The sequence below is a fragment of the Camelus bactrianus genome, chromosome 1 (genome assembly GCF_048773025.1).
Source record: "Camelus bactrianus isolate YW-2024 breed Bactrian camel chromosome 1, ASM4877302v1, whole genome shotgun sequence".
In the NCBI taxonomy this organism is placed as follows: Eukaryota; Metazoa; Chordata; class Mammalia; order Artiodactyla; family Camelidae; genus Camelus; species Camelus bactrianus.
In genome coordinates this window covers 10340597-10368440 of record NC_133539.1, presented here as the reverse complement: position 1 = coordinate 10368440, position 27844 = coordinate 10340597, and the positions used below count along the sequence as shown (strand labels likewise).

The 27844-nt window shown below is 43.6% G+C and overlaps 1 protein-coding gene across 2 annotated transcripts; it reads left to right on the top strand.

Annotated features, from left to right (window-relative positions):
* IFNAR2 (interferon alpha and beta receptor subunit 2) lies at window positions 1-27215 on the top strand. 2 transcript variants are annotated; one of them, XM_074360494.1, is made up of 9 exons: window positions 1-335; window positions 9142-9228; window positions 10395-10436; window positions 11646-11769; window positions 12943-13115; window positions 15069-15232; window positions 18410-18578; window positions 22590-22720; window positions 25701-27215. In XM_074360494.1, exons 2-9 carry the CDS (start codon window positions 9174-9176, stop codon window positions 26403-26405), a joined length of 1563 nt encoding a protein of 520 aa, XP_074216595.1. In that variant the 5' UTR covers window positions 1-335; window positions 9142-9173; the 3' UTR covers window positions 26406-27215. The 2 variants fall into 2 exon arrangements, with proteins under 2 accessions (XP_074216595.1, XP_074216600.1); XM_074360499.1 differs by lacking the exon at window positions 22590-22720 and having other exon boundaries at window positions 25701-25844.
* Window positions 27216-27844: the final 629 nt, after the last annotated feature.

Genomic DNA, 27844 nt, shown 5'->3' with positions numbered 1-27844 from the left:
GCCCCCTGCCCGCCCCCGCCCGGTCCGGCGCCTTCCCGCAGCTGCCGGAGGCCGGCTCCGCGCGCGCACTCGCGGGAAAGACCTCCCCCACCCCTCCCGGAGGCGACCCCGAGGATCGATCCGGGGCGCCCTCGGAGCGGAGGGAGCCGGCCACCACCAGCCGCTCTGCTCGCCTTTGCCCCGCGCCGGCCGCCACTGCCAAAGAGGCCGCCAGCAGCGCGCATCCCGGTCGGGAGCACCGAGTCTGGGTGCGGAGGGGCTGCGGCCGAGCCCGGCTGGGGCGGGTGGGCCCGAGGCCAGGACCCCGGGGGCCGCGGCGAGGTCAGACTGCCAAGGTAACGCGGGACAGCGCGGGGGGCGGGGGCGGGGGAGGGGACCGAAGGAACGTCGCCTCTCTGCAGCCGCTTCCCGGAATCGCCTTACAGGCTCTGGTCCCTCCCCTGGGAGCTCCTCCCGGTGCCGCCTGCGCTCCCGGCCGGCCGCGGGGCTTCGGTTCGCGCGCCGCCGTCCTCCTCCCCGGGGGCCGCCCTTCCCCCGCCCCCGCAGCCTGGGGGTCCTTGGAGGGCATCGGCTGGCTGTCCCCCGAGGCCGCGCTGCCGTCGGCCGGCTCGGCGTCCTCCGTTCATCGCCACTCATGGGAGCTCTCTTCATAGCACCCAGCCCTGCAGCCCCCTCACGCCCCACCAGGGGTGCCTGGGACACCCGGGCAGTGGCCGCTGCCAGATGAGAGCCCTTGTGAAGTTCAAAAGCCAGATTCCTCACGGGCCACAACGCCTTGCAAAACTGGTTTACTGGCTCGGGTCTCCGGTTCCAGGTCTTCCGCCCTCCCTCTAAGAGAACACTTGCAGTTAGCCATCCTTTGTTCTCGCGCGGGAGCGGGTCACGGAGGGGCAGCCGGGCTGGACTGTCTGCGTCCTTCCAGATGCATCGCTTGGAAGCTGGAGGACAGGGCGATGGGACAGCGTCGCGGAGACAGAGGAGTGGACCCGGCTCCAGGGTCGGGAGGGAACGAGGAACTGGGTGCGAGTCGACGCTAGCGTTTCAGCCTGGACCAAAGCAACTAGTTAAACCCAATTACGAGTTGAATCCATCAGCCTTCTTTTGTGGCTAGCGATGGGTTTCATAAACTCTAGATAAACTCTCTTTCTTTTTCTTTTTATATTTGTTTGATTTCCTCGCTTTTGTTAGGCAAAAAGCCCTTAGAAGCTGAATGGAAGGAGGTGAGAGGTGTAGACTGAGGCCTGGAGTCCGTCTCCCCTCCTCCAGGTGTCACACTAACTGACCCTGGTGGCCGAGACCTACAGCCCACCACCTGTCCCACACTTGGGCAAGGTTTCAAAGTACCCCTCCTCCTGCTCTTGTGGCTTGAAGAGGAAAAGGGTGGGAGCAAGACCACACCAAAATTTGCTCTAAAGAAAACATTTCCTAGTGATACGGGCATCAGTGATGTTTGACCTGTTTGTCACAGGAAATGACTTGGACTTTTAAGTTCTCTAGTTCACAAGTTGTTTTTCAACTTTGGATCATCAGAAATCTGCATGGCTCTTTTAGTCTTACCCATATTTTTTTCTAAAGTTTCTCATGTATTTATTTAAAATTTAAAGAAAATCTGCCTGAGATTTGGTTCTTGAAATTTGACAAATGGTAATTTATCTTTCAAAAAAAATTAGAAGAATCCTAACCCCAGAGGTATTGTCTTACAAGTGAAACTTTTATTAAAATGTGTATGCCATCCCCGCCACTTTGCACAGAGAGCCATATTGGACTTATCTCCCTGTTACCTTTATAAACCTTCAGACTGTAGAGGAGTCAGTGGCATATATATTCTTTGCCTGTCCAAAATTAAGATGCTGTTGAGAATGACACACTTTTTAAACTTCATGTTACCAAGTAAGAAAAACCACTGTCAGTTAAGGTGTGTCATGCCACTGTGCAAAGCACCCTATTGCAGAGATGTTCAGATGTCAGAAAGAAGTGCATGTTTTACAATCTGTGCAATAGAATCTCAGAGCAGGGCTTGTCAGTACTCTTCCCCGAGGATTTTTCACTCCTTCAGAGGATGAAACTGGTGGTATGCAATTCAGGAAGAAGAAAGGAAAATAGTTCGCTAGTGGAGCAGTTGGGCTGAAGTAAGTTAGGGTGATGAGAAGTGGAGAAAAGAGAAAACAAAAGCGGGGAAGAGAGAAAGATGTAGGATGGGGAATAGTTCAGAGCCGCTGCAAGTGTTCTTGGGAACCCACAGGAAAATGAGTCCATTCAGTTTCCCCACAAGCCAGGCTTTTACAAACTGGTACGTGGAGAGTTGTTCTTAAACGTTGTTGTTGTTTTAATTCTGGGGTTTTAGAAAATATGTATAAAATTTGAGTGTGCCTGACCTCCGGGAACTGTACTGGTGAATCAATAAAAATCTGTGAAGGTAATCGTAGATTTCAAATTTTTATTTTTGCTTACATTGAATAACCCAGTCATATTTGTCTCACATTTTGGGAGGCTGTAATACCAGAAGACATCAAAACCATATGGCAAAGGAAAGCTCATGAACAGGAAGGGCACAGATGCCAGCGGAAGCATGACAGTTACCTTGTTAATTCTCCATTTTAGCCAAAGGAAAGAGGGATAGGAGAAATTGGTGATCTTCAGGAAATACAAGACAGAGAGATAAGTAGCAAACCAAGTGCTCAAGTGGTTGGCCAGTATCCAAATGCCAGTAAGATATATTTTCTCCCCATGGTATCAGAGTTTCCTGATAGAATAGCACTAAAAACAAATTGACAATTATTAGCCACAGTAGACTGGTTAATCAATAAAAATCTTGAAAATGCTCCCTAATAAATAGAAAACTGAGTCTTAGCATTACTTAGCTGTTTCCTTTTTGGACTAAGGAGTGGTAGGCTCTTCCTGCTGGTCAGAGGGGAGTGAGATGGGCCAAATGGGAGCACGAAAAGCCAGGACCAGAATCAGAGGATCCACACAAAGGCCCAGTGGCTGATCCTACCTCAGGGCCCCACCAGAGGCAGTGACTCTGCCTGCAGGACATTTAACAGAATCCTCCAGGAGGAAGCAGAGCCTGGGTCTTCTGGCAGACTGCACTTCCTTGACTGAGCTCCCTCGTCCCAGCACAGTGCTTTGGGCTAGAGAAACTGCCTAGTCCTTACAGAACAAACTGGAATCAGATACATTTATTAAAAGGAAGTCAAGATTTCACTCCACTGTAGCACACTAGCAGGTGACAAAGCCGTCAGAGTACAAGCAAGGTGAACAGAAATGGTGTGGAAAAAAAGAAAAGAAAAGAAAGGAAAGAACGACATAGCTTGCAGAAGTCTTACTAAAAAGAAAATATGACTCTTGGGATGGGAGGAAATCCCTTACAATAGCTTTACATCCTACAACAACTTGATGAAAATATAAATTCAATAAAATAAACTCAAAGGTGAGAAAAAATTTGAATTGAGATTAAAAGGGAGATTGCAGACTTATGGGAATGCATGGAAGATCACTGAAACAATTACAGAAGAGATGAGAGAAAAGAACAAAATAGATGCTGAAAATAAAAATATTTTAACAGAGGAAAGGCTTCCTTAATGAAGAAGCCCAACAAATGCAGATGAAAGAGACCAAGATGAAGTCATTTATAAAGAGGCCAGTGTGGAAGACAGACCAAGCACAGTCAAGTATTAGGATAATTAGGGTTCCCTGATGTAGTGAAACCAACAAACAGGACAGAGAATGCAAATAAAAATAGGGTGAAAGACATTTTACTGAAATGAAGAAAAAATGGTCTGTAAGCCAAAAAAGCACGCCATTTTCCAGGAAATTTTCATATGAGAGTACTCAGCACCAAGATAACTTACACAATTTAAATTCAGAGGAAAAGGATTATTTAGGAATCTAAAAAAGAATCAGTGAAGGATTCTAGCTAGCCTCAGACTAGCTAGCCTCAGACTTTTCCAGTGCTCTGCTAAATGCCAGAAGACTGGTTCTGTGCGAAAAGTTCTAAGGGAAAGAAACTTTTTCCTAAGAGGGTATCTCATCCAGTTACAATGTCATTCAAGTTGAAAGTCAACAGGTGGACCTTCTCAAATAGGAAAGAAAAAAAGGAATTCAGCACCTGTGAGCCCTTATGGGAAAAAACTGCTTGGATGACAAAATCCAGCAAATAGCAAATTAAGAGAGGAGTCAAGAGAAAGAACTCTGGTGTTGATACTCTTGATGAAAAGGACTGTTGATGAGTATTTGTTTAAATGTAGAATTAATACAAAGCATCTTTGGAAATTGTAGATAGAATAAAATGTGATTATTATATCAATCTAGACACCCAAAGCACAATAAGGAAAAAAATAAGGAAGTAGGGGAGGAAGATGGAAGGAAATGTGAGTACATCCTATAGTTCTCATCTTGAAAACATCGATCAATAAATATAGTTTAACAGTTAAAGTGCTGTGAACATATTATGCTCCGACCTCCTGATGTCTTTCATAATCTTTTTTTTTTAACTTTAGAGGGATGTTTTAGGGAATTATTCTTTCTTAAGGAGAAAAAATAATTTAAATGTCAATTTCTTCAGCCTTTGCTTCAGTTTCTTTCCCAAGTAGAGTTAATTTAGACAGAAACACTGTGTGTGTCTATGCATAGAAAGTTCTCTGGAATTGTGTTCACCTAAGATTAATGATAGAAATATCTGGATGCTGGGATTTTTCCTTTTATACATGATTTTTAATTTTTTTCAATAAGCAGGTATAACAATTTTTACCGAAATGAGAAAGATATTTGGAAAATAAATTAGAAACAAAGATGCCAAGATGTTAACAATGGTTGATGCTTGGCGGTAAAAAATAAAGATGACTGTTTCTTCTTGGTGCTTTTTTTTGGGTATCTTTTTGAATTTCCAGAAAAAAAAATATGTAATTGTATTTGTCCTTCTAAATCCATTCACTCATTGACTAGTGAAGATATGGCAGGCAGCAGGTTATACTGGATAGAAGAAAAGACACAATTCTGCTCTCTACCAGGAGAGTGGGAGGCAGTGAGTTTTGTGAGGGTTGTCTGTCTGTCTCTCTGTCTGTCTGCCTGGACTTGGAATTTAAAGAATCACTTTGCCCGGGCAGTATCCATTTGAGCTGGGCCTTGAAAATCGGTAGGGTTTGTTTGGGTGTCAGTGGCAAGGATTGCTTCCAGGGAGGGATGGGCATGAGCTCAGCACTGGTGCAGGACAGTAACTGCAGGGAAAACTAGAAAGGCTGATGGCAGCTTTGAATTCAACCTAAGGCCTTGGTGCCTTATGAGGCAACTGTGAGCTACAGGCTGGGCTGGCAGCAGAATTTGCAGGACTCAGAACACGATTAAAATGCAAGGCCCATCTGTTTAAAAAGCAGGAAAGAGTACCACTGAAGGTACTAAACTATGAAGACAAGAAAAACCTTTTCCATGGTCTCTCTCAATCTTTTTTTTTTTTTTTTTTTTTTTTTTTTTTTTTTTTGCTGTTTAACGTCATTCTAAGCAAAAAAAAAAAAAAATTTTTTTTTTAATTACTAGCACGAATTTTACCATCTGACCTTATATTGTACAAAGCCAGATCTAAGTGCAAATATAAGAGCAATTTAATCCAGACGAGGAATCACAGAATTACACAATTGGCATTTCATAGCACATCTTGGGAGCCTTCCTCTAAGTAGCCAGAAGCAACAAACTCAGGTCAGACTCAGGAAAGTAGCAAGGAGGAAGAGAGACTCAGGAAATAGCAAGGAGGAAGGAGGAAGAGAGAGGAAGGAGGAAGAGAGAGCAAGGAGGAAGAGGAGGCTCCTTAAAATGTTTGAAGAATTCCTTTCTCACCTTGGAGTGAGAGTTTCTAACTGCAGCCCCAGCACCCAGCCAGCCCAAGGAGCACTCCCTCATGCACAGGGCAGTGCTGCTCCCCACAGGTGCCCAGGCCCCTCTGCCCTGGCAACTCTGGTCACGAATGCACTTATGCCTGAAGGATGCTGGGAACCATCTCCTGCTAGCCACCCATCACACTAGCCTGGGATGGGCTCTCGGACAGTCAAACCCTAACTCTCCCCTCTCCAAGGACCTACCATCCCAACCCACAGCATGCTGGTGATGTCCATGGGTCTTTAAACCTCTGCAACTGGCCATGCTGTGTACCTGGATCAAGGTTGACCTAGACACTTAGCCCCATCGGACCAGCTAGCCGCCCTCTCAGGGAGGCAGGCCAGGGACAGCTTCCACTCTGCCTGGCCCACCCTCCCTGCACACCTACCAGGAGGGCATCAGTGCAGTATGGGCCTCTCCCATGATGTGACCCAGCTGGTGTCCCCATGAAAAGAGCATCAGCAGTCAGTGTAGAGTGAGGCCAGGCAGGGCCTGGGACCCCATCCTTCAGGGGAGTGGGGAGCAAGACCCAAGTGTAAACTGATGCTCCAAGCCCCAGTGTGTTCCATTGTCCCATCAGACTTCACTAACAACGCACAAGTTTAAAAAAAAAATGATTAAGAAGTTCAAGAGGACCACCGGAGAGCAGCAAACCAAGCATGGGACCCTTCTGCCTGCTACAGAGATGAGGGTAGCAAGAGCTACGCTTCAGGAAGTCTGATCTGTTTAGAGTCAGAAAGAGTTTAAAAGAGCTTCATTAATAATTCCAGGCAGGATGCCAAAGTGGGAAATTAGATTTTCCAGTACCAGGAACCTAGTACCAGACATGTGGTTAGAAGTAGAGTCTGAGTCACCGGGAACAAAGAAGAAGAGGAGGCATCCGTTGTTCCAGAGCAGGAGAGCGGGACTTCTAGTTGTGTAGTTGTGTGTCTGTATTTCTGAGCTGCTGAAGGATGAGAGGGCTCTGCAGCTGCAAAACAAAGGCAAAGATGTATCATCATTAGAAAAAAAACAAGGCCCAGAGGCCACGGGCAGATAATCAGGTATAAGGGAGTCACACCCAAGGTGGCATTCTGCAATCTTGGTACGCCCACCTCTAGAAAGTCCACAACCATGCAGGCCCTCTGCCGAGGAGTGATGACAGGAGATGACATCACATATGACAACGACAACTCTGTGGATGTTCTAAAGGGGAACAATATTATGGGATAAGTTGAGGTGCCTGGATATCTCATGGGTGGTAGATGGCAATTCTGACTTGGAATCTTTTGGATTTCTCTAGAAATACCCTGGGTGGGACCTGATAGCATGATAGTCAGGAGGGCTTTTTAATCTGCTTTTAGCTTGAATTCAAATCTGCTACTTTGTGGTCATTTATCATTTTGACTTGGGGCTTGATGCTGCCTCAGTTTTGGGGGACAGAAGAACACCCAGAATCTGTAAGGCCCAGTTGATTGGATAGAGACACAAACCCTGAAAGAGAGAAGGAATAAGACCAACTATGGGCTCCTTAAAATGTTTGAAGAATTCTCTTCTCACTTGGAGTGAGAAAGACTTTCTAACTGCCACCTGAGATGCAGACGCTAAGAAAGAAAACAACTTGAAGTCTGAAAACATAAAACTCAGAAGCTTCTGTGTGGTAAAAACAAAAAACAAAGAAACAGCACAGGCAAGTCAAAGGACAAGTGACAACGGCAAGGAAAAAAAAACAGATGTGACTCATATCACAAACGAAGGGCCAGCTTCCCTCATACTTAAAAAGCTCCTTCAAACCAATATGAAAAAAAAAAAATGCAACTGCTCAGTAGAAAAATGGGCAAAGGTACAAACGGACAGTTAACAAGAAAGGAAATAGCTCAGTAAGAATATGAAAACATGCTCAATCTTACTTAGAATAAGAAAAAGGCAAAATTAATGTTAGTCTGAAGACAATTTTGCATTTATGAATTTGGTTTTTAAAAATCCAAGAGCTTGATGATAACCTCTGAAGGTTGTCATTATCATTATTATTCCCCATAAACTTTCCCACATGGGGAGCAGAAATTCCCACACATCACAGGTGACTGTGTAAATTGGTACAGCCACAAGGGCAAGAGTGTAGCCATTTCTATCAAAATTACACATGCGTAGCCCCTTTGTGCTAGGTCTCTTCTGTCTGCCCCTGCAGACTCAGCGTCCGCCTTCCCTACCCTTTATTGTGCCCTGGGATCCTGTCTTGTATGGGGACAGCCTGTGACTGGTTGGGATCAGCCAATAGAGAGACCCAAGAAGAGAAGGGAGGGAAGACAGTGAGGGATATTTACCCTTCCGCCCACTCCCTGCACAGTCACCTTGGGTTGGTGGTACCTGGCTTACATCATAGCTCCTTATCCAGGATTCTCTTCTTCCAAATTCCAGTATTGGCATCTTCTCTCTGCACCTCTAGCCCAGGGTGATAACGGCTCCAGCTGTTGTTAGTTTCAGATACTATACTCTTCCTTATGGTTCGCCTGCATCCTGTTGACATGTTTGTAAATAGTCCCTTGATTAAAATCTTCCCCAAATCATCCTAACTTGAATGTGCTGTTTCCTGCTGGGACCTTGACTGATACACCCTTTAGCCCACCAATCCTGCTTCTGGGAAGCTTTCTCACACTTGACATGTGCAGAATGATGTATTTCCAAGATAATCCACTGCAGAAACTGTTGGAAGCAACTCAGAACTCCACCACAGGGACTGGTACAAACCATGGTGTTTCCATAGAGTAGACTATGCAGCTATTTTTATAAAAACAGGAAATTCTCTTTGGTGCTGATGCAGAAAGATCTCCCAGATACATTTTTAAGTGGAAAAAGAAGGAATTGGACAGGGAATGTATATGCTGTCTCTGTGTAAAAGAAGAAAAAAAAAGTAATGATATATATATACATTTTTGCTTATGCATGAAGATATTCTGAAGGACTCACAAAAGACAAAAATAGTTTTCTGAAAAGAAGCAAGACCCTTCACTACTTACTTTTTGGAATGTTTAAAATTTTGGAGCCAAATGACTATGTTGCCTGTTCAAAAGTTAAATTTAAAATTTCTCCCTGACTAGGTAAGGAATGGGTCCCAGAGCTGAGAATAAGGCTGCTCATGTAAATGGGGTAAATGGTCCAGCTCCCAGAAGGGCAGAGGGAACCTGGAACCAGAAATTTCCTGCTAGTCTTTCATTGTCTTGTCTTTGCCCCTTACCTTTGCAATTTAATTAGACGCTTTAGAATTTTGATCACCTAATACTGATTTCTTTTCAGATGTGAAAGTAAAGATACATAAAATAACAAAGATGGTTTTGAGCCAGAATGTCTCAGCAATTGGGCCACTCAATTTGTATCCCGTAGGTGAGTATTACTTCTTATCAGTGAAAACAGCTTGGTGGCCAGGGGCCCTGTTGGGATGTAGCAAATTGATTTCACTGCCTGGAGAACCCAGTATCTGCTGCCCAATGTCAAAAGCCAAATGGAACACAGGTAGGAGTGCTGTGTTAATGATTTAGATTCACTATGGGTTTTCCCTACTGTTATTTTAGGAAAACAAATAAATAAAAATGACTTAAGGCTCAAAAACAGTGCGGGATATCCTCATCGTAATTTGAAGAGTAATTTCTCTTTATACCGTCATTCCAATCCGGCATGGAATTTATCACTCTACTCCTATATTTGGGGAGGGGAGAGGTCATTAGGTTTATTTATTCATTTATTCTATGTTATTTATTTGTATATTTATTTTTAGTGGCGATTCTGGGGATTGACCCCAGGACCTTGTACAGCTGAGCATGCGCTCTAGTGCTGAGTTATACCCTCCCACTACTCCTATATTTGCAAAGAGGCCAAACCCCTTATCTCCTACCACGTCACAAAACTGAGAAGTCATTACTGAACTTTGGTTTCCACCCTTCATTTATTATTGATTTTTTCTCCCCTGTGTCACTGTGTCATTTGTTCCATAGTTTATCAGTAAGGGGTCCGTGAGTCGGTCTCTTCTTCCCCAAGGACTGCCCACGCACTGGAGAATGTATAACAGCCTTGGTCTCTACTTACTAAAAATGCCAGTGACCACCCCTCCCACCCCCATAGTTATGGTGACATCCAGGAAACAAAGGAAAATCCCCAATTCCCATCACCAACAACTTTCCTCCTCCACCATCCTTGGTGAATATCTTGGAAATTTATTAATGAGCAACATGCTTATTCATATTCTGAGAACTGTTCCAGACGGGTGGCTGCGTCTCAGGATACCCCCTCAACCAGCCAACCCTCGTGACTAGTGTCAGCTCCTGAACAGATCTTACTTTGGATCTGCTCAGGTCGAAACATCCTTGGACCATGTGCTGCTGATGCCAGCAGCTCTCTGAGAACAATTTCCTTGAGCTTTCTCCTTGAGCACGAGAGTCTCAATCCGATATTAATACATGTGTGTGTAAAGAACGCCCAGCTCAGAGCAGCAATCATAAATTGAGCCTGGAGGAATTGTTACTGCTTTTCTAACATGTTTTTCTTCTTCCTAGCGCACTTCAGCCTCGTGTTTGGTATTTCATATATTTTACACGGTAAGAGACTTTCTCGGCTTGACAAAAGTTTGTATTAGGACCAGAGTGTCAGTGTGACCATTCAACCACTTAGAAGTCAAAAATGTGAGAAATTTGATTTCTGATCCCAGATCTATTTTTGCCCATTTTGTGTGAATCTTTTTTTCTCAAATTCTCTATAAAAGGAGTCAAAATTTAGCCGATTCTGGTTTTCACATTTGTCTCACAAAACTATCATCAGAAATAAACACTAGAGATCATTTACCAACCCCTTTAAAGAATATTCAACTCTTAATACTCTCACTAATAGAGGGAGACACAGACTGTGCCAAACGAAAAATCCAGAGATAATTTCCCTTTAATTTGCATTCTTCCTGGTACCAGATAAGGGAAAACACATTTTTTAAATTAAATTTCTTGCCTGCATATAAAGCCTCCCACAAAACGTCACTTATACATTAACTATGTACCCAGCCTGGCGATGGGCACTTTGGCGGGGGCGCCGGGGAGTGGGGTGACAACTTGGCAACCTGGAACCAAAGGCCCAGGCCCTCATGACAGGAAATTTAGATGATCTTTGAAACTTTAACCATATAAGGCAGGATTTGACAGGCATAGCCGTAAAGTCTCCTTGGCTGGCTGCCACTTCCGAGCTGTCTAACATTGCATAACCCAACTTCTCAACTTCACAGTCTGTAGAATGGGTCTATTAATAGCACCTGCTTCAGCACAGTCTGGGGGTGGGATGCTTCTCAAGGGCCAATCTGGGCACACACATCCCCCCCCCTCCCCTCTGTGGTGGGGAATCAAGGGAGGGAAAGCTCAAGTAGGCTGGGCTGCTGCAGGAGGCCGGCAGGAGGTGTGGAGAGTTGGGTTGAGAGAATGGAATGGCCCAGGATGACATTGATTATTTTGATCCAAAGAGCCTCTGAGAGTCAGTGATGATTGCATGTGCCCAGATTCTGTTTACACAGTGCTGAGTCCCTGTTTCCTGAGCTTGCCCCCCATGACAATATGTTGCCATTTCTCACTCATATTAGTTCATTTCTTGTGTCCAGTAAAACCATTTCCTTCTGTGTTTCCCAAACCCCAGCGCTCATGGGAGGGCTTCTCTGCTGGAAGTTTGGGGTTCCAGATCCCAAGGCACAGTTTGGGCTGTGGCTAAGATAGAACACTGGGTTCCAGATTTCAATCTTTTTCTTTTCTTTTTTTCTCTCCTGTTGCCTTTAGATTTTTCAAATGAATACTGCACTTTAAAGATGACATTACAAAATTTCCGGTCAGTCTTATCGTGGGAAGTAAGAAACCATTCAGTTGTACCAACTCACTATACGTTATGGTACACCATCATAAGGTTGGTTGGCTATTTCATTTTTCTCTTGCCAAATATATTATCTTTCTATTGTGTGCAGAGTGGGAAAGAGGTGATCTTGCTTGTGAGAGAGCTTCTCTCTCTCTCTGCACTCCCCCATCCCTACCCCTCAATCTCGGTTTTTTATTCAGAGCTTTAAAAGTCCAATGACAAAAGACCCTTCCATTTTTAATGACACTGAATACTTGTAACAACCCAAAGCTATTTTTGACAAGGCTTATGTTTTTAACCAAAGCCAATTTCTACAGGTTAAATCCTCAAAAGCAAAATAATTATTGTGCCTGTTGCTCACAATTTATTTCTCTCATTCAGTAAGTCTGGCTGTTTAAAAGTGCTGTGTTTTCTGAGGACAGGGGTCCAGAGGTCTGATGACCGTATTGATGGTTTGTGTTCGCTTTTCTTTACTCAGGGAGGGATACAACAGATAAGAAAGCTGCCTGGCACAGACTAGGACAGGAGCAGGTCCAAGGTCTGGCTTGGTCACTAACCAGCTGTGACCCTTGGGTGCGGCGCTCAGTCCGTCTGTGCTAATCCTCCTACTTAGGGATTCCTGCTTACGTCTTAGGTTTCTCCCTGCATTAGGCAGTCATATGTATCACCTAGACTTACCTTTCTGAAGCTCAAGAGAGCAGTACCTGTGCTGTCCCTACATAGCACGGGCTTAGGACTGGACCATATGGTCCTCGGCCAGAGGTTGGGAGGATCTCAGGGAGGGCATTCATGATTGTTCCCTAGGGGCAGGGAGACTGGGACCTCTGCTGTGAATGCCCAATGTTTGCTCATTCATTCCTGCACCAAATATTTACTGAGCACCTACTACTACATGCCAGGGTTCCAACCATGAACCAAAATCCCCACTCTCTTGGAGCAGAGATTCTGAAAGTAGGTGGAGGCATCAATAACCAAAGAGAGAATGGGGCAGGTAGTGGGAAATGGTATGAAGAGAAACACAGGAAAGAGGGTTCCAGAGAGAGGGGTTGGAGGGCCGGGGGGCAGGGTAAGGTGCTCCATTTGAAAGGTGGTTCAGGCAGACGACTTAACACCCGGGACACTGGAGCAGAGCCCAAAAGGAATGAGGAGGCGGGGCCTGCAGTCAGTAGATTCTCATCACATAAATACTAACATTTTCTTTTACCATTTCTTTGCCTTTCAAAGTAAACCACAAAATATGACACTCGTCAAGGACTGTACCAATATCACGAGATCCTTTTGTGACCTAACAGATGTGTGGGGAAACGTGACGGACACATACATCCCCAGAGTGGTGGGATTCAGAGGAGGCACACAGCTGGTCAATTGTATGGGCTCTTTCTTCCTGGAAACTGACAGTGAGTTGATCTCTGTTTATTACCTTCATTATCATCACCAAGATCATCCTTATTTGCTTGGCCATGAAGTAGGAAGTTCTGCAGAGGTGTTTTAGACACAGGGCTAGACCTCCTGGCCCTGCTGCCTCCTCGCTGTGTAACCACAGAGGAATTACTTTGCTTCTCTGAGCCTCCTGGCCCTGCTGCTTCCTTGCTGTGTAACCACAGGGTAATTACTTTGCTTCTCTGAGCCTCTGTTTTCTTACCCAAAAAGTGGAATGATAACCTGTACTTTGCAGACAATGACTCAATGCCTGTATAAGGCAGGCATTCGGGCTGTAGCAGCTGCTACGTTGTGCTTTGTTTCACAGGCAGACAGGAGGTGGGGAACGGGGTTCAGATGGCCTATGTCTGAGCTGTCACAATTCTTTGGTCCAATATGTTCCTTAATACTGCAGCCCCTCCCACAGGTCATACCCCAATAGCTCTTGTACATGTGAACGCCCAAGTGTGTGTGCACGTGGGGTCCAGACTCAGAGAAGACTGGATCCCAAGAGTGGGTCTGCCCTCTCTCTCTTTGCCTGCAACTGGAGGCAGCTCCCTCTGGCACTTGTGTCAACAGCCCCAGAGCAGCTGTCAGTGGCTCTCAGCCAGTCTCCATCACTTCTTCAATGTCCTGATCTGCAGCCTGTTCCCAAGAGAAAGATTCAGCTTCAGCTTCCTGGTAAAGGCTGTGTGGGCGTGCACTCACACACGCGCACTTAGCAAAGTGATGAGAACTGAAGCCCACGGTAGCAAACCTCGATACTTAGGAGATTCTCTGGATTCGTGGGATCGCATGTGTCCACATAGAAAAGAAAGAAAAGCACAACTTATGGAACGTGGTATTCAGACAGTTAAGGAATGTATATTAAAGTAATAATGAGATAGCATTTTTCAAGGCTCAAAATGGTAAATATTTTAAAAATATGTAAATACCCAGATTTAGTGGAAACGCAGGGAGTATACTTTGGCACAGCCTGGTTGAAGGGTATGTGGCAGTATGTATGGAAAACCTTAACACTTGCCTGCTCTAATCCAGAATCCTCTGTAATTTGTCCTTGAGAAATAATTATATCCAGATGCAAAAATTGAGTTCCAAGAACACTCATTGATATATAGACTCTATTCAGAAAACTTAGCGCCAATCTAAGTGTTCAAAAGAGTGAATCAACTAAATCATAGTGCAACCACTTAGTGGAATAGAATTAGCTGTGAAAAATTATGCTGAAGATCAGGGTGGGTGACTTTCTCTAAAGGGCCAGAGAAGAAGCATGTTGAGACTTTGTGGGCCCTATACAATCTCTGTCACATAGCCTTCTTCATTTATTTACAACCCTTTAAAATATAAAAAACGATTCTGAACTTGCAGGCTGTGCAAAATCTAACGCATAGGTCATAGTTTGCCATCTCTTGATGTAGATAAACATGCATTAATATGTTTATGAAATAAGTGAAAACATACCAGGCAAAACTATGTGATTAAGAATGATTTTAATTTTAGTTTAGATATGTGTGTCTGTGAGTTCAGTTTAGTTTATATACGTGTATATATATTTATACACATACAGCATAGACAAAAGATGGTTAACCACATTCAGGGACAATTGCCTGTCTGTATGTATGTATTATTGTTATTATTTGAAAAGAAGTTATTTCACTCTTGTGTTTAGAATACCACCTAAAAATTGGGGCAAGTACCAACTTTCATTCCAAAATCTGTCCTCCATTTCTTGTGCTAATGTTAGACACATCACTTCACTTTTACTGTTCTCAGTTTTTCACCAATAAAAAAATATATGACCCATGCCTCAGTGAGGGCCATAGGCAGTTGAAAAGAAGACAGCTGAAAAGAGGCATGTTTGTATCACGATAATGGCAGTTTTTCTGTTATGCTATTATTGACTGACCCTGCGGTTTGTTTTGTTTTCTAAGCAATGTCTTTGGACCCACCAGAGTTTGAGATTGTCGATTTTACGGACCACATTAATGTGAAAGTGAAATTTCAGTCGGTCGCTCCCAAGATACTAGATGGAGAAGAATTACAGTTTTACTTAGCACACGTCATCGAAGAACAGTCAGGGGGGATTGTTAAGAAGGTAAGTGGTCAAAACAGTTCTGAGTTGGCAGGGAATACATTTAGCACTCTTTAAAAAAAATAAAAGACATCTGTAATGATTTGAAGAATTGAAACAGAAGGGTCTGGGCTTCATTGTGGCTTGACTTCAGGAAAGAAGTCTCTGTGGTTCATCCATTGTGGAAATGCGTGGTGTGTGCGGTGTAGACAGGGGGAACAGCCAGATTCCAGCACGCCAGGGCAAGATCTTCTTCGGAAGGGGTTGGTTTAGCTGAGCTACTCATAAAGAGCATGTCTCTACCACTCCAGCCCTCATACATGTAAGGGAAGTGGCTCTTTCCAGTGATTCTGTCCCCTCCTGATTTTCCCGAAGGACCTAATTGAGTATCGCTAAACTCAAAGATGATCCTGGGATCAGACAGATCCAAATCTTCAATTATGTGTTCTCTCGATCCCTCAGAATGCTGGCGTGAAAACAGACAAACTGTGCTCACAACTGGGCCCTGCTGTAGCGGCAGCTTGTGTCTGCATAGCCCTTGGCTGATTATAAAACCCTTGCAACTGAGACCGGCCCACAAGGTATCAGAAGCAAGGGCATGCATTTCAGACACAGGGCATAGGCCAGAAGCCAAAGGTCCTGAGGCTGGAGTGGGCCCAGGGGGTTTGAGAAACGGCAGAGGGCTGGAATGAAGAATAGAAGGAGGTAAGGTCAGGGAGGTAATAGGGCCAGATTTTGTAGGGCTTTGTGGATCCAAGTCTTCAGGGTGTGATAGAAGCCACTGGAGGACCCAAGGACTTAACAGGACATCCTGGCTGGTGGGTTAAGAATAAACCATAGGGACTAAAAGTAGAAGTTGGGAGACCATTTAAGAGACTGTCAGGATGGTAACTACTTCATAGAAAGAGCAAATTCTATCATTAGTATAACTTTTCCTTTAATATGCACCTGGATTATAATCAACACCCTAAATAGTTGATTAGGAAAAGAGAGCAAAAATAACAGAAAAAAATAAAAGCTTGTGTATCTCGGAGACACTATCAAGTTTCATTAACTATCCATAGCCCCGTCGCATCTAATCTGTACTCAGCCCATGAAGCTGCTAACTCTCTGTTTTAGATTATTATTTCTAAAATAAGAGACCTATGCTTATTAAGATATTGAAAACACTGTGAGAGGAAAACTACAGTTAATAAGCATCTTCTTCATTAAAGAAAATTAGTCTTTAAATTCAAGCAAGAGGGGAAAGAAAAGAGGCTATTGGTATAGTCCAGGTGACAGATGGTGGTGGCTTGGACCACTTAGCAGTAGTGAGAAGTGGTCAAATTCTGCATATATTTTGCAAGTGGAACAGATTGGATGTGCAGTGTGGTGAAGGAGGAGACAAGTGAAGAACCCCAGTCCTTTCAGCATGAGCACCTGGGTAGATGGAGTTGCCATTAATTAAAATAGGGGGGATTATGGACAGAGCAGTTGGATGGCTAGATATCTGTAGCTCAGCTTTGGGCCTGTTCAGTTTGAGGAACCTGTAAGTTATCCAGGGGGAGATGGTGAGTAGGAGTGGATGTACTGAGTCTGGAGTTTAGGGGAGAGCTCCCACCTAGAGAATTGTCCTGTGGAGCCATCGGCTTTTGGGTGTGTATTGAGTGCTTTGAAACCAGGTGAGATCACCCAGGAGTGGCCCTGCAGAGAGAAGAGCTGTCCAGGGGCAGAGCCCTGGAAGATTCCAAGATGTGGAGATCTGTCAAATGAGGAGGAAATAGCACACAAAACGAAGCAAGACTAACCAGCATGGCAGGAGGAGAACTCTGAGAGTAAAGTCCTGGTTGCTGAGAGAAGAAAGTTCCAGGAGAGTATCAGATGTGCTATAAATGGGACAAGTTAGAAGAGGACTACGAATTGAGTAGTGAGAAAGGAGTTTTTCTATAAAGGGAAAGAAAGAGATGCTGTGGTCCCTGGACGGGAACGTGGGGTCAAGGGAGGGACTTTTTAAGACGGGAGAAACGACAGCATGTTGGTTTGCAGAGGGGATATTCCTTTGGGGTGTGGGGAGCGTTGCTGGAGCAATGTCCTGGAGGAGATGAGAGTGGACAGGATCTTCTGAGCACGAGAAGGGGGTTCCTTGGCTCAGAGGAAGAACCATACCTGAGTCATGGTTGGGGAGGCAGAGTCCAAAGGCACAGAGGGAGGGAGCTTCCCTTTACCTGGTTCAACAGGAAGCAAACACTGCAGACTTAAGGCCGCACGATGACCACACCAAGTGTGGGAAACTAGATGCTCTGACCCTCTGCTACCATTTTACTCTTTCCCTTTGAGGCAAGAGCCCTCTCACCATGACACTGCTTCTGCTTCAGACCCTTTTCTTCCTCATCGCTTGTTTGCATCCTCTTTTAGTTTGTTTGGAGGGGAGGAGGTGGTTAAAAAATGATTCCTCCTCCTTTTGAAAAGAAAGTTGCAAAAAACATTATTCTGAAAGGCTATATTTGAACTGCTGGAAACCCCAATTTATAAAACTAGTGGTAAGAACGTACTTTGAAAACTACAACACATTATACAAAAGTTATTCTTGGTGAAAGAACCTTCATATAATCTCTTTAATCCCAAAATGGAGCAGAACTGGGTGGGGAGAGAGAGGCAGAATGTCTTAAGGGGAAAGACGGGGGACTTGACCTCAGTCTCAGTTCTGCCACAGACACACTGTGTGGCCTTCAGGAGTTTCCTTGGCCACTCCAGGCTGCAGATTCCTCATCTGGAGGGTGGGAATAATGCCTACTTTTCAGACTCTTTTGATAATCAGATGAGTTAATAAAAGCACTTTCTGAAGCATAAATATGTATCGTTAATGAAATAGGATAATCTTATTATCTTATTTTTGCAAGATTATCTTATTTTAAAAATGACACCATGGAGATTTTCCACACTGGGATTTTTCTTCCTCATTTGTAAAAGGAATTTGCTAGACTAGATTTCATGGTTTAAAAATCTGTGCACATGTGTGTGTGTGTGTGTGTGTACAGGTACATGTAGTTTTGTGATAAATTGCTTACCTGGGTGACTCATAAATACTTTTTCTTGCCAAGCCTATGATATTTCTAACTCTGTGTAAGATCTGAAGACAAATCCCCGAAGACTGTCTTAGGGCCTGCCTCTAGATGAAATTCTCACTCTAAAGTCCTACTGATTTTTTGCTTATTTTTACAGTATAAACCTGAAGTAAATGGAAACATTACTGAAAATTTCAATTATGTCATCAACAAGTTAATCCCAAACATAAACTACTGTGTATCTGTTTATTTTGAGCCTAAAGATCCGGAAAAAATTAATAGATCTCCCTTAAAATGTACCCTTCTTCAACCTGGACAGGAATCAGGTATGACAATTTTCGAAAAATTCATATTTTACTTTTACCCTGAGGGGAAATATATTTAGAGAAAAGAATCCGAAAGTTGTGGAGCACTAAAGGTATTTCTTCCAACAAAGGCATAGCACAGAGATGTTTTCTGTTGGTCCGTCTCTACCATGTGGTGGATTCACTTTTATGATGCCTTACCATGGGGATGATCAGGTATCTTCCTTTATAAGGTCAGAAATCCTCCTGAATGGAGACGCTTTTATTTCAGGGTGTTAGGATCAAGTCTGGTTCTGGGTGCCCTTAGTTTGGCCATTCTTCGAGCCCAGTGCTGGAGGAGACTGGGTTGCTGGGAGCAACTGCGTGCAGAGGTATCAAAGGGTGGAATGATGGATGAGATGAGGTTCATGGATGTGTCCTGGCTCCAGGGAAGGTTGACTATAGCTCATAGAAGAGAGAGAAACTTGCCAGGATGGATGAGACAGTCACTGATGAAGGCTGAAAGTCCTTCTGCTGCCACAGCGTCAGAATAGTAAACGGTGTGCTCCCTGAACCGTCTTCCTTGGAATAGTTTGCAGTGAGAACAATTAATCGGACTTAGGAACATCCATTGCTGATTATTTTCTTGGGGAAGTCACTAATAATTTGCTAGGACAACTCATAGAACTCAGGAAAATGCTATACTTACCATTACCATTTTGTTGTAAAGGAGACGAACAGCTCAATGAAGAGATACATAGTCTGGAAATTTCCGAGTGCAGGAGCTTCTGTCCTCACTGAGCTGGCATACACCACACTCCCCATACTTCGATATGTTCACTGACCGGAAGCTCCCCAAGCCTGGCTGCCAGAGTTTTTGTTGGGTTTCATTGCATAGGCATGATTAATTAAATCATTGGCCAACGGAGATTGATTGAATCTCCAGCCCCTCTCCCTTCTCTAGAGGTCAAGGCTGGGACCAGAAGGTCCAGAAGTTCACCTCATTAACGTAAACTCAGATATGGTCCCCCAAAAGATGCTCCTATCACTGAAGAGATCCCAAGGGTTTTTGAAGTTCTGTGCCAAGAGCCAGGGACAAAGGTCAGATTTGATGATGATGGTGAAGATACCATGATCTTATGAACAAACTATAAAACAGTTGAATGGAGAAATTATTTCTCCTCTGCTCACAGAATACTTCTCTACTTAAAATGTTTGGAGGTTTTTTTCCCACACCAAACAATTCTTCCAATCAGCTCAGTATCCTACAATTTAGTTCAACTCTGAACTATGTGCCTGGCGATAGCATCGGATCCCACAGGTTAAGGGCTCAGTCCCACAAGACTGCCCCCTCCCCTTCAAAGGCCAGTCACAGGTTCAAGTTGTCACATGGATTCTGACCAACCTACGCTAAATCTGAGATTCCCACAGTCCCCTTCTTGGCCTTGATAATTTGTTAGAATGGCTCACAGAACTCGAGGAAAACAGTTTACTAGATTCCTGGTTTATTATAAAAGGTTACAACTCAGAAACAGCCAAAAGAAAGGGATCCATAGGGCAAGATATGGGGAAGGGGCTTGGACTTCCATGCCCTCTCTGGACACGCCACCCTCCCAGCACCTCCATGTGTTCACCAACTCAGAAGCTTTCCCAACCCCATCATTTAGGATTTTTATGGAGGCTTCATTATGTAGACATGACTGATTAAATCCTTGGCCATTGGTGATTACTGCAACCTCCAGTCCCTTTCTCCTCCCCAGAGATCAAGGGGTGGAGCTGAAAGTTCCAACCCTCTAAATCACAGAGTTGATTCCCCTGGCAACCAACCCCCATCCTCTGGGGCTTTCCAAAAGTCACCTCATTAACATAAACTCAAGTGAGTTTGAAAAGAGCTTGTTATAAATAACAAAAAAATGCTCCTTTCAGTTTCTTGGCCCTTATCACTCAGGAAATTAAATTCTAAGGGTTTCAGAATTGGGAACAAAGACCAAATATGTATTTCTTGCTAGAAATCACAATATCACAACAATAAAAACTCAGATTAGTAATGTGACATGACAGACGATGGTTTGCTGAAACTCAGTCCTCACTTGAAAAGGGAATGCAAGCCTGAACAAAAGCGCAGCTTGTTTAGAAGTTGATGTACTTGCTCTGTGATGATTCAGTTTCTCTCCTGACTTTTCTGTTTCACTCGCTGAGAAACGGCCATACAACAGCATGCTGTCGCAGCACTGCATGTTTCCTGGGTGTGAACATTTCATTTGCATACTGTCAGCCTCCATTCTTTTATCATTACCCAAGACAGTTAAAGCACAGGTATGCCTCATTGATTTGGATAAAATATTTCATGTCCCGATTCTCGTCTGAAACTTCAAGAACCAAGTAGTTTCAGATAATGTAGCCCCTTTCACTGTCCCAGCTCACCATGTGAACTACTCTCAACTAGCCCAAATTCAGGGACCAAGTAGGTTTGGATGGTGGGGTGATTCTTGAAGGATGATTTGGGACCAGAGTTAACTTACTCAGACTCAGCAGTGAACACTGGTATCTTAAAGCAGTACTGGTATGAGGGGTATTTAGTCCAGAGATCTGGAGAAATGACTTCCCCTTTGTCAAACTTTAAATTAATTGGTTGGCTTTTTTTCAGCAAGGTCCTGAGGGAATGCTGTGTTAATTCCATTTGACACATATTTAGTGGAGCCAACTCTGTGTCAGATTCTCTTCTAGATCGTATCTAGATACTAGATACATCGTGAACAAAATAGATAAAAATTCCTGACCTTATGGAGCTGACATTGCAATAGGGAGACAAAAAAACAAGATTTAACAAGTAAAATATATATGTAAAATATGCAGTGTATTAAGTGATGATACGTGCTTTGGAGAAAAATTAAGCAGGAAGTGGGGGAGAGGTGGGGGTGAGGGGGTAGGTAAAAGGGAGAGGGTGGTGGGTCTCTTAAATAGGATGGCATTTTGTTTACATTCCCTAGAAGCCAAGCCTAAAACCTAAATTCTAGTTCAAGTGACTCACTGGCGCAGGAGAGGAGGAGGGGCCTCTTGGGTCAGAATCCCATTACATCATTGCTCCTCCTAGGAAGTCACTTTGGCTCACAGAATCCTTTTCAGGAATGTAGATGCTATACGTGTAGGAATTTTGTACTATAAAGGTGCGCCTACATGGCTAAATCTGATTCTAGAGCTGCCATTGATAAGACACTCCTTCCTTCATTGTGGTTGGAAATGAGAGAGGGTTCATGAGTCTTCTGCCATCTAAGATTTCACTGAAGTTTCTTTCTATTCATTCTTTAACCTTCTGAAAGACTTTTAAAATATGTGACCCATCTTCACATTTTTTCTCTTCTGTAGCTATGTTGCCTGAGGCTGTGGTTATAGGATTAATATTAATAAAATTCTTCCTGGAAATTTAAGAGCGCCTTACTTATGTAACTATTGATTTCTTCTCAGTCCAGTCAGATTTATGGAAAAAAAGCTATTTTTATTGAGAAAATTGAAATCTTCCAGAAGTAATTTTGACACAAAACTAAAGGAGAACTCATAATAGGACAAAGCAAGTTTTGCAGAGCCCTGATTTTGGGTCCTGGCATGGCCAAAGTCCAGCTTCCAAGTGACCTGGTTGTTTTCTTCAGGCAAACTCCCCTTCCTGCCTGTCTGCGGTGCATGCTAACTTGTGGCTATTGGGCATTTGAGATGTGGCTCTTGTGACTCAGAAACAGTTTTGTTTTGTTTTGTAATTCACATTTAAATGGTCTTATGTGGCTAATGGCTACCATATTGGATGGTGCAGTCATAGAGCATAATTATCAACCGGAAAAAAAATTTTCACTTTTAAAAACTGAATCTGTCATTTGTATCCATTTTTTAAAAAGTATACTTGGATTACTTTCCATTCCTTTGTATTTAACAATAGTTTTTCCAACTTTTGCTCCCTTGATAAACCCCTCCACCTCCGATAGATCAATGTGCCTTTGTTCCCAGCTGCGATTGTTCCTTGAATTTATTTTGAAATAAAGCCATTTAATTTTTCATCAACAGAGTCGTCAGAATCTGCCACAATAGGAGGAATAATTACTCTGTTTTTAATAGTTGCTGTCTTCATAAGCACCATAATGATACTGAAACGGATTGGTTATATATGCTTAAGAAACGACTTCCCCAAAGTTTTGGTATGTCGTTTTTCTTTTTTTTTAATTCCTAATTTTTCGGTTTAACTTAAGAAATTTTATTATATGCTTAAATATTTTCACAGAAGAAAATTCCATTTTCTCAAAAGAACAAGGTGGTTTATCACTCTGGGTGGTTCTTTTCCATCCCTATAAGCTATATTTTGCATTTTATACTTTCTTTTGTCCACATATGATTTTTAATAATCACATAATGTTCCATTGTTATTAATGTATCATTTTTCCCTTAATCATTTCCCCAGCTGTTTGGCCTTTGGAATGATTTCTTTTTCACTTCTTGTCTTGTCTTTTCTTTTATTTTATTTTCTTTCTCTGGCCATTTTGAATAATGCAATGAACATTTTTATACAGATTATCTTTTTAGTTTGGATTACTTCAGTGGGATATATACACAAAGTGGATTTATCTTAGATGAAACGTGTGTAATTTATCACGTCAATACAGAAGTGTCCACACTTCTGCAGAGCTCTGCTGACAGTGATTAATCATCTTTACTCCTTTCGTTCATTTGTCGTATTGTAACAGTCCCCCTCAGTCACTCTGATTCGTGTTAATTACTAGTGAAACCTGCCACTTTGTTCATCTTGGTGCTGTCCCGGTGTTTCCTAAGACACGCTCTTCCTGCTCAGACAGAGCCTCTAACACTCAGCCGAGTCTAGGTATTGATGTGACCTGTTTCTAAAACCTTACGTGTTTTGACTCACTTTTACCCATCATTTCCTTTTCTCTGTTCCATCGCTTTCCTTGTACATTAGTTTTATAATTTCTCATTCAGAAATATCTTATTTTTCTATGTTTGAACTCACTCACCTTACTCTTCTAATTTTTTAACAGCCACAAATAAATATCCCTCCATGGGTGATAAAAGTGTTCTCTTCTTTTTCTTGTTGTTCTTATTTGTTCAGGTTGGGTTGTGGAAGGAGGGTTGGCCAGGACAGGAGAGGGGGTGATTTTGAAGTTTTTATTTACAAGTGGTAAACCTGTTTATTTACAGGTTGAACCTGGCTGGCATCATGAGGTATATAGATGGACCTGTGTTGGGATTTCATCCACCCTGTGATCTCTGTCTTGCAAGAGTGGTTGTTTTTTCTCTATCAGTGTAACTTTTATCTTTGCAGTGTTCAGTTGCAGGCTTACTCTCAGCCTTTGCTGCAACTCTTATCTGTCATGTGTTGCTTTGGCCCTGAGGACTTGTGTAAACCCCACTCCAACTCCTATTTCTCATGCAGCCTTGAGAGATAAAGGTCCCTAGCACCACACCCATCCCCTCCTAGATAATCTTCTCCTGAATTACCTAAACTCATTACTAACCCTCCTCTTAGGTCTCCCTGGGTTCCTCCAGTCTTTAAAATGCACCCAAATTATATACCAATTATATTTGTACCTCTTAGTGTGTTAAGCTCAAGTAATGACAGGAGGTGGTGTTACCTTGTGTCTGTCTAATATTTCTCCATTAAAAAGCGTTACTCTGTGTTTAAATAAAAATTCTAGGAATAGTAAAACAGAAGACCTAGGTCTAGTATGTTTGTGTATGTACATTTAATCAAGAATATATGTTTAAAATTTTAAACATTGTCTTTTCTTTTCTTTCTTTCCTTTTTCTCCTCTTTCTTCTCCCTCTTCTTTTTTCAGCAATAAACATGTGTTGTCTATTTACTGTGTGTCCACATGCCATAGGTGCTGGGGATATAGATGTGAATAAAACAAAAAAACATGCTCTTGTGGAGCTTAAAGTCTGAAAAGTGGGAAAAGGATTGACAGGTCAATAAATGTTATCTGTACAGGGGGGATATGAAATTGGATCCCTACTTCACACAATACACAAACATCAGTTTCAGGCATATTAACCACTTAATGTGAAAGGCAAAATTGTTAAGTTTTGGAAGGCAATATAGGAGATTCTTACTTTAGGGTAAAGAAGATTCAGCAAAAACCATGAAGAAAGAAAATTTATACATTTTCTTACATTAAAATTGAGAATTTCTTTCCACTGAATGTCATCATAAAGAAAGTAAAATGTTAAACCACAGACTGTGGGAAAATACATGTAACATAAATAATCAACAAACAATTAGCATCCAGATTATATAAAGAGCCCCTATGAATCAATAAGTAAAAATATGAACAACCCAATAGAACAATTCTCCTCAAGGCTGGGTCTGGAGAGAGTGGGGGAGGAGTAGATTTGTCAAATTGGGCAGCCTGAGCAGAATAGAGAGGAGGACGGTGTCATGATGATTCCAGGTCTGGGAGAGGAATCGTGACCACCCTCCTCACCATGACCCCATTGTGGCCAGTCTCCTTAGCCCACCTCGCACTGCTGTGTCCTGGAGGTGCTGGAACAGAGCAAGGTCCAGTCTCCCTACTCTTCTCATCTGTGACCCTTTAGGGGTCACCTGCATCTTTAAGGTCTTCCAGTCCAGGGGTCTTGGACCCCAGTGGAATTGGATCCCTAGAATCTCTCCTCCCCCACAGTTCTCTGACACCCTGAAGAATGTCTTGGCAATCAAGAGTTAAAATCTATCAAGCCTAAATGGAGAGAGTCCCCTGACATGCAAGAGGCTGCGAGGGGACAGCAGTAGGAGGCAGTGGAGCATCGTCTCTGCTGCAGGCAGCCTGCCTATTTTCAACCCCAGCCTCCACCACTTAGTATTCCTGAAGCTCGGGCAGGTTTCTTAACCTCTCTGCCTCGTTTTCTCATCTGTCAAATGGGGATAAGAATCGTAAGCCTACTTCATAGAGCAGCTGTGAGGGTAGAATGAATTATAACGTGTAGATGACTAAGAGCAGTGCCCTGCAAATAGTAGACACTATGTGACAATAGCTGTTACTCATGCCATCCTCATTGTCACCACCTTCCCCGTCACGGGGCAGTTAATTAACCTCATTACGTTTTATTATGTCGAAAACACTCAGAATTGACAGGCTCTCTCTCTCTCTCTCTTTTTTTTTTTTTTTTAAGGATTTTTATAAATTGTCAGCCTGGGTCTTTCCTGAGCTGCCTCCGTTGGAAAAAGTGGCTACCGTGGAGATCATTCATGTCAACCGAAAGAAGAAAGTGTGGGATTATAGTTATGATGAAAGTGACAGCGATGACGAAACAGCCCCGCAAGTAAGCGCAGGTGGTTACACCATGCATGGACTCAGGCCCCTGGGGCCCACCTCCACCTCCTCGGCCACCTTGGAGGACTGCAGTGACCAGGCCACCGAGGAGCCAGACCTGCCCGAGCCTGAGGCTGTCACTGAGGCCGCCATGGCACCAGGGCCCAGCCCCTGGCAGTCAGAATGCACAAGTGGGGCCCACGAGGTCAGTGGGGATCTGCTGCAGGATGCCCTTTCTGAGGAGGGCAGCAGCCCCACTGAGGACTCTGGGGACAGAATTATCTTCAATGTGGATTTGAACTCAGTGCTTGTGAGGGTCCTTGACGACGAGGATGATGACAACTCGGAAGTCACTCCAATGTTATCATCTCTTCCAGAAGAGGCTGTCATGCCAGAGGGTCCCGCTGAAACAGACTCGAGCCTTCTGGTGGCCCGCGGAGAAGGGACACAGCTGCCCTTCCCCAGCCCCTCCGCGGAGTGCCTGTGGCCTGAAGATGCTCCTTCTGATCACAGTGACACTTCCGAGTCAGATGTTGACATTGGGGATGGTTATATAATGAGATGAATGAATCCAGAAATATTTAATTAACTTGGACGAATGCTACCTCCAAGCTTCTCCCTCCTAGAACCCTTGTTCTCCAAGGGAATGAGTAGGAGACTGCAGAGTCACTGTTCTTCCTGGTGACATCATCTATGCAAATTCCCAGTTAGGGGAAGGGGAGGTGGGAACCGCACTATCCTGGTATCATTCAGTGCACTGTTTACAAGTTCAAAGCAATTGGCTTTGAAGGGAAAATGCCCTGCCCATCCCCTTTACTCTCATGAAGTTATAATGTTTCTGCATCCTGTCCCCCAGAGTAAGGAGCAAGATTTCCTGTGGTTTTCATGGGGTGGTCCAGGGCCCCGTAAGAGTTCTGGGAAATTACTAAATCGGGCCAGAGTGGAGTGGGGGAGAGAAAAGGCAGACACTCAGCAGGGTTCATAGTGGGAGCAGTCAGCACAGGCTCAAGGAAAGAGCAAGAAAGAGGGGGAGGCAGAGGGTGCATCTGGAGAGAAAGGAAGGACACACACAAGGAAACAGAAGCACATGCTCTGAGTTGGAAGTAGGGAAGGCCCAGCCACGTCCTGGCCATCTCCCAGATGATATTCTGTCTCCTAAGCTCTTGAGAATTCAACTTTCAGCCCCTGGTTCAGCCCTCTTCAGTTTGAGTGAGGAAGACAGACTCACACACATAAATTACTCTAGAGCCAGGCAGATGACTTATAGAGAAAGATTTGCATTAAGGAGAGGGACTAAAATCTCAGCGTCATTTTTTAAGATTTAATTTTGTATAATGGAGGTTGGTAAAAAATAAAACATACCTTTTCATACAAACTTGGTAATGTCTTCAGAGTTGTTTCGTATTGGAGAGGATATATATCCAGCGGATGTGTGGTTCTGCTGGCATCTCCAGGTTGCACAAAACTCCCGCTAACTCTGTGCAACGGCCTGTGGGGGCCAAAGGCACGTTCTGCCTCCCTGGGACAGGTATCAGGCAGTGTCTTAACGTCACCCAGTATTTCACCCTGTTCTGAGCTTTCTGATGTCACTACTGCACAAGTTTAAAAAGAGGAAATTGAGCCTTTCTCACCAGTCTTGTGACAGAAACAAATTATTGCCAAATAAATGACTTGGTTTTGTGTTGTTTATCCCCAGTGGGCTGGGGGGAGGTTACGGTAAAGACCCTCTCAAGTGGGATTTGCTAATGGAGTGCTTTAAAATCAATTTATTTGCAGGGAGAGGGGATTATGGAGGATGTGCCAGTTCACTGGAAAAAACTTGGTGAATACTGAATGGTGTAAAGAAAAACCACCATCACCCATAAGTCTACCACCCAAATATAACCTCTAGGTTGGCATGGTAGTGTATTTATTTAACTTGCGGGCTCCTTTCAAAGCAAGCATTTAGTGTAATGGGACACTGTGCCTACAGTTTTGCAACCTGTTTTACTATCGGTGTTTTCC

Bases quoted from the DNA above. Each gene is read 5' to 3' on its own strand.
- IFNAR2 (XM_074360494.1), top strand. From the start codon at position 9,174: ATGGTTTTGAGCCAGAATGTCTCAGCAATTGGGCCACTCAATTTGTAT. The intron at 18,579-22,589 runs GTATGACAATTT...TTTCATCAACAG, and splicing joins TCAACCTGGACAGGAATCAG to AGTCGTCAGAATCTGCCACA. The intron at 22,721-25,700 runs GTATGTCGTTTT...TTTTTTTTTAAG, and splicing joins ACGACTTCCCCAAAGTTTTG to GATTTTTATAAATTGTCAGC.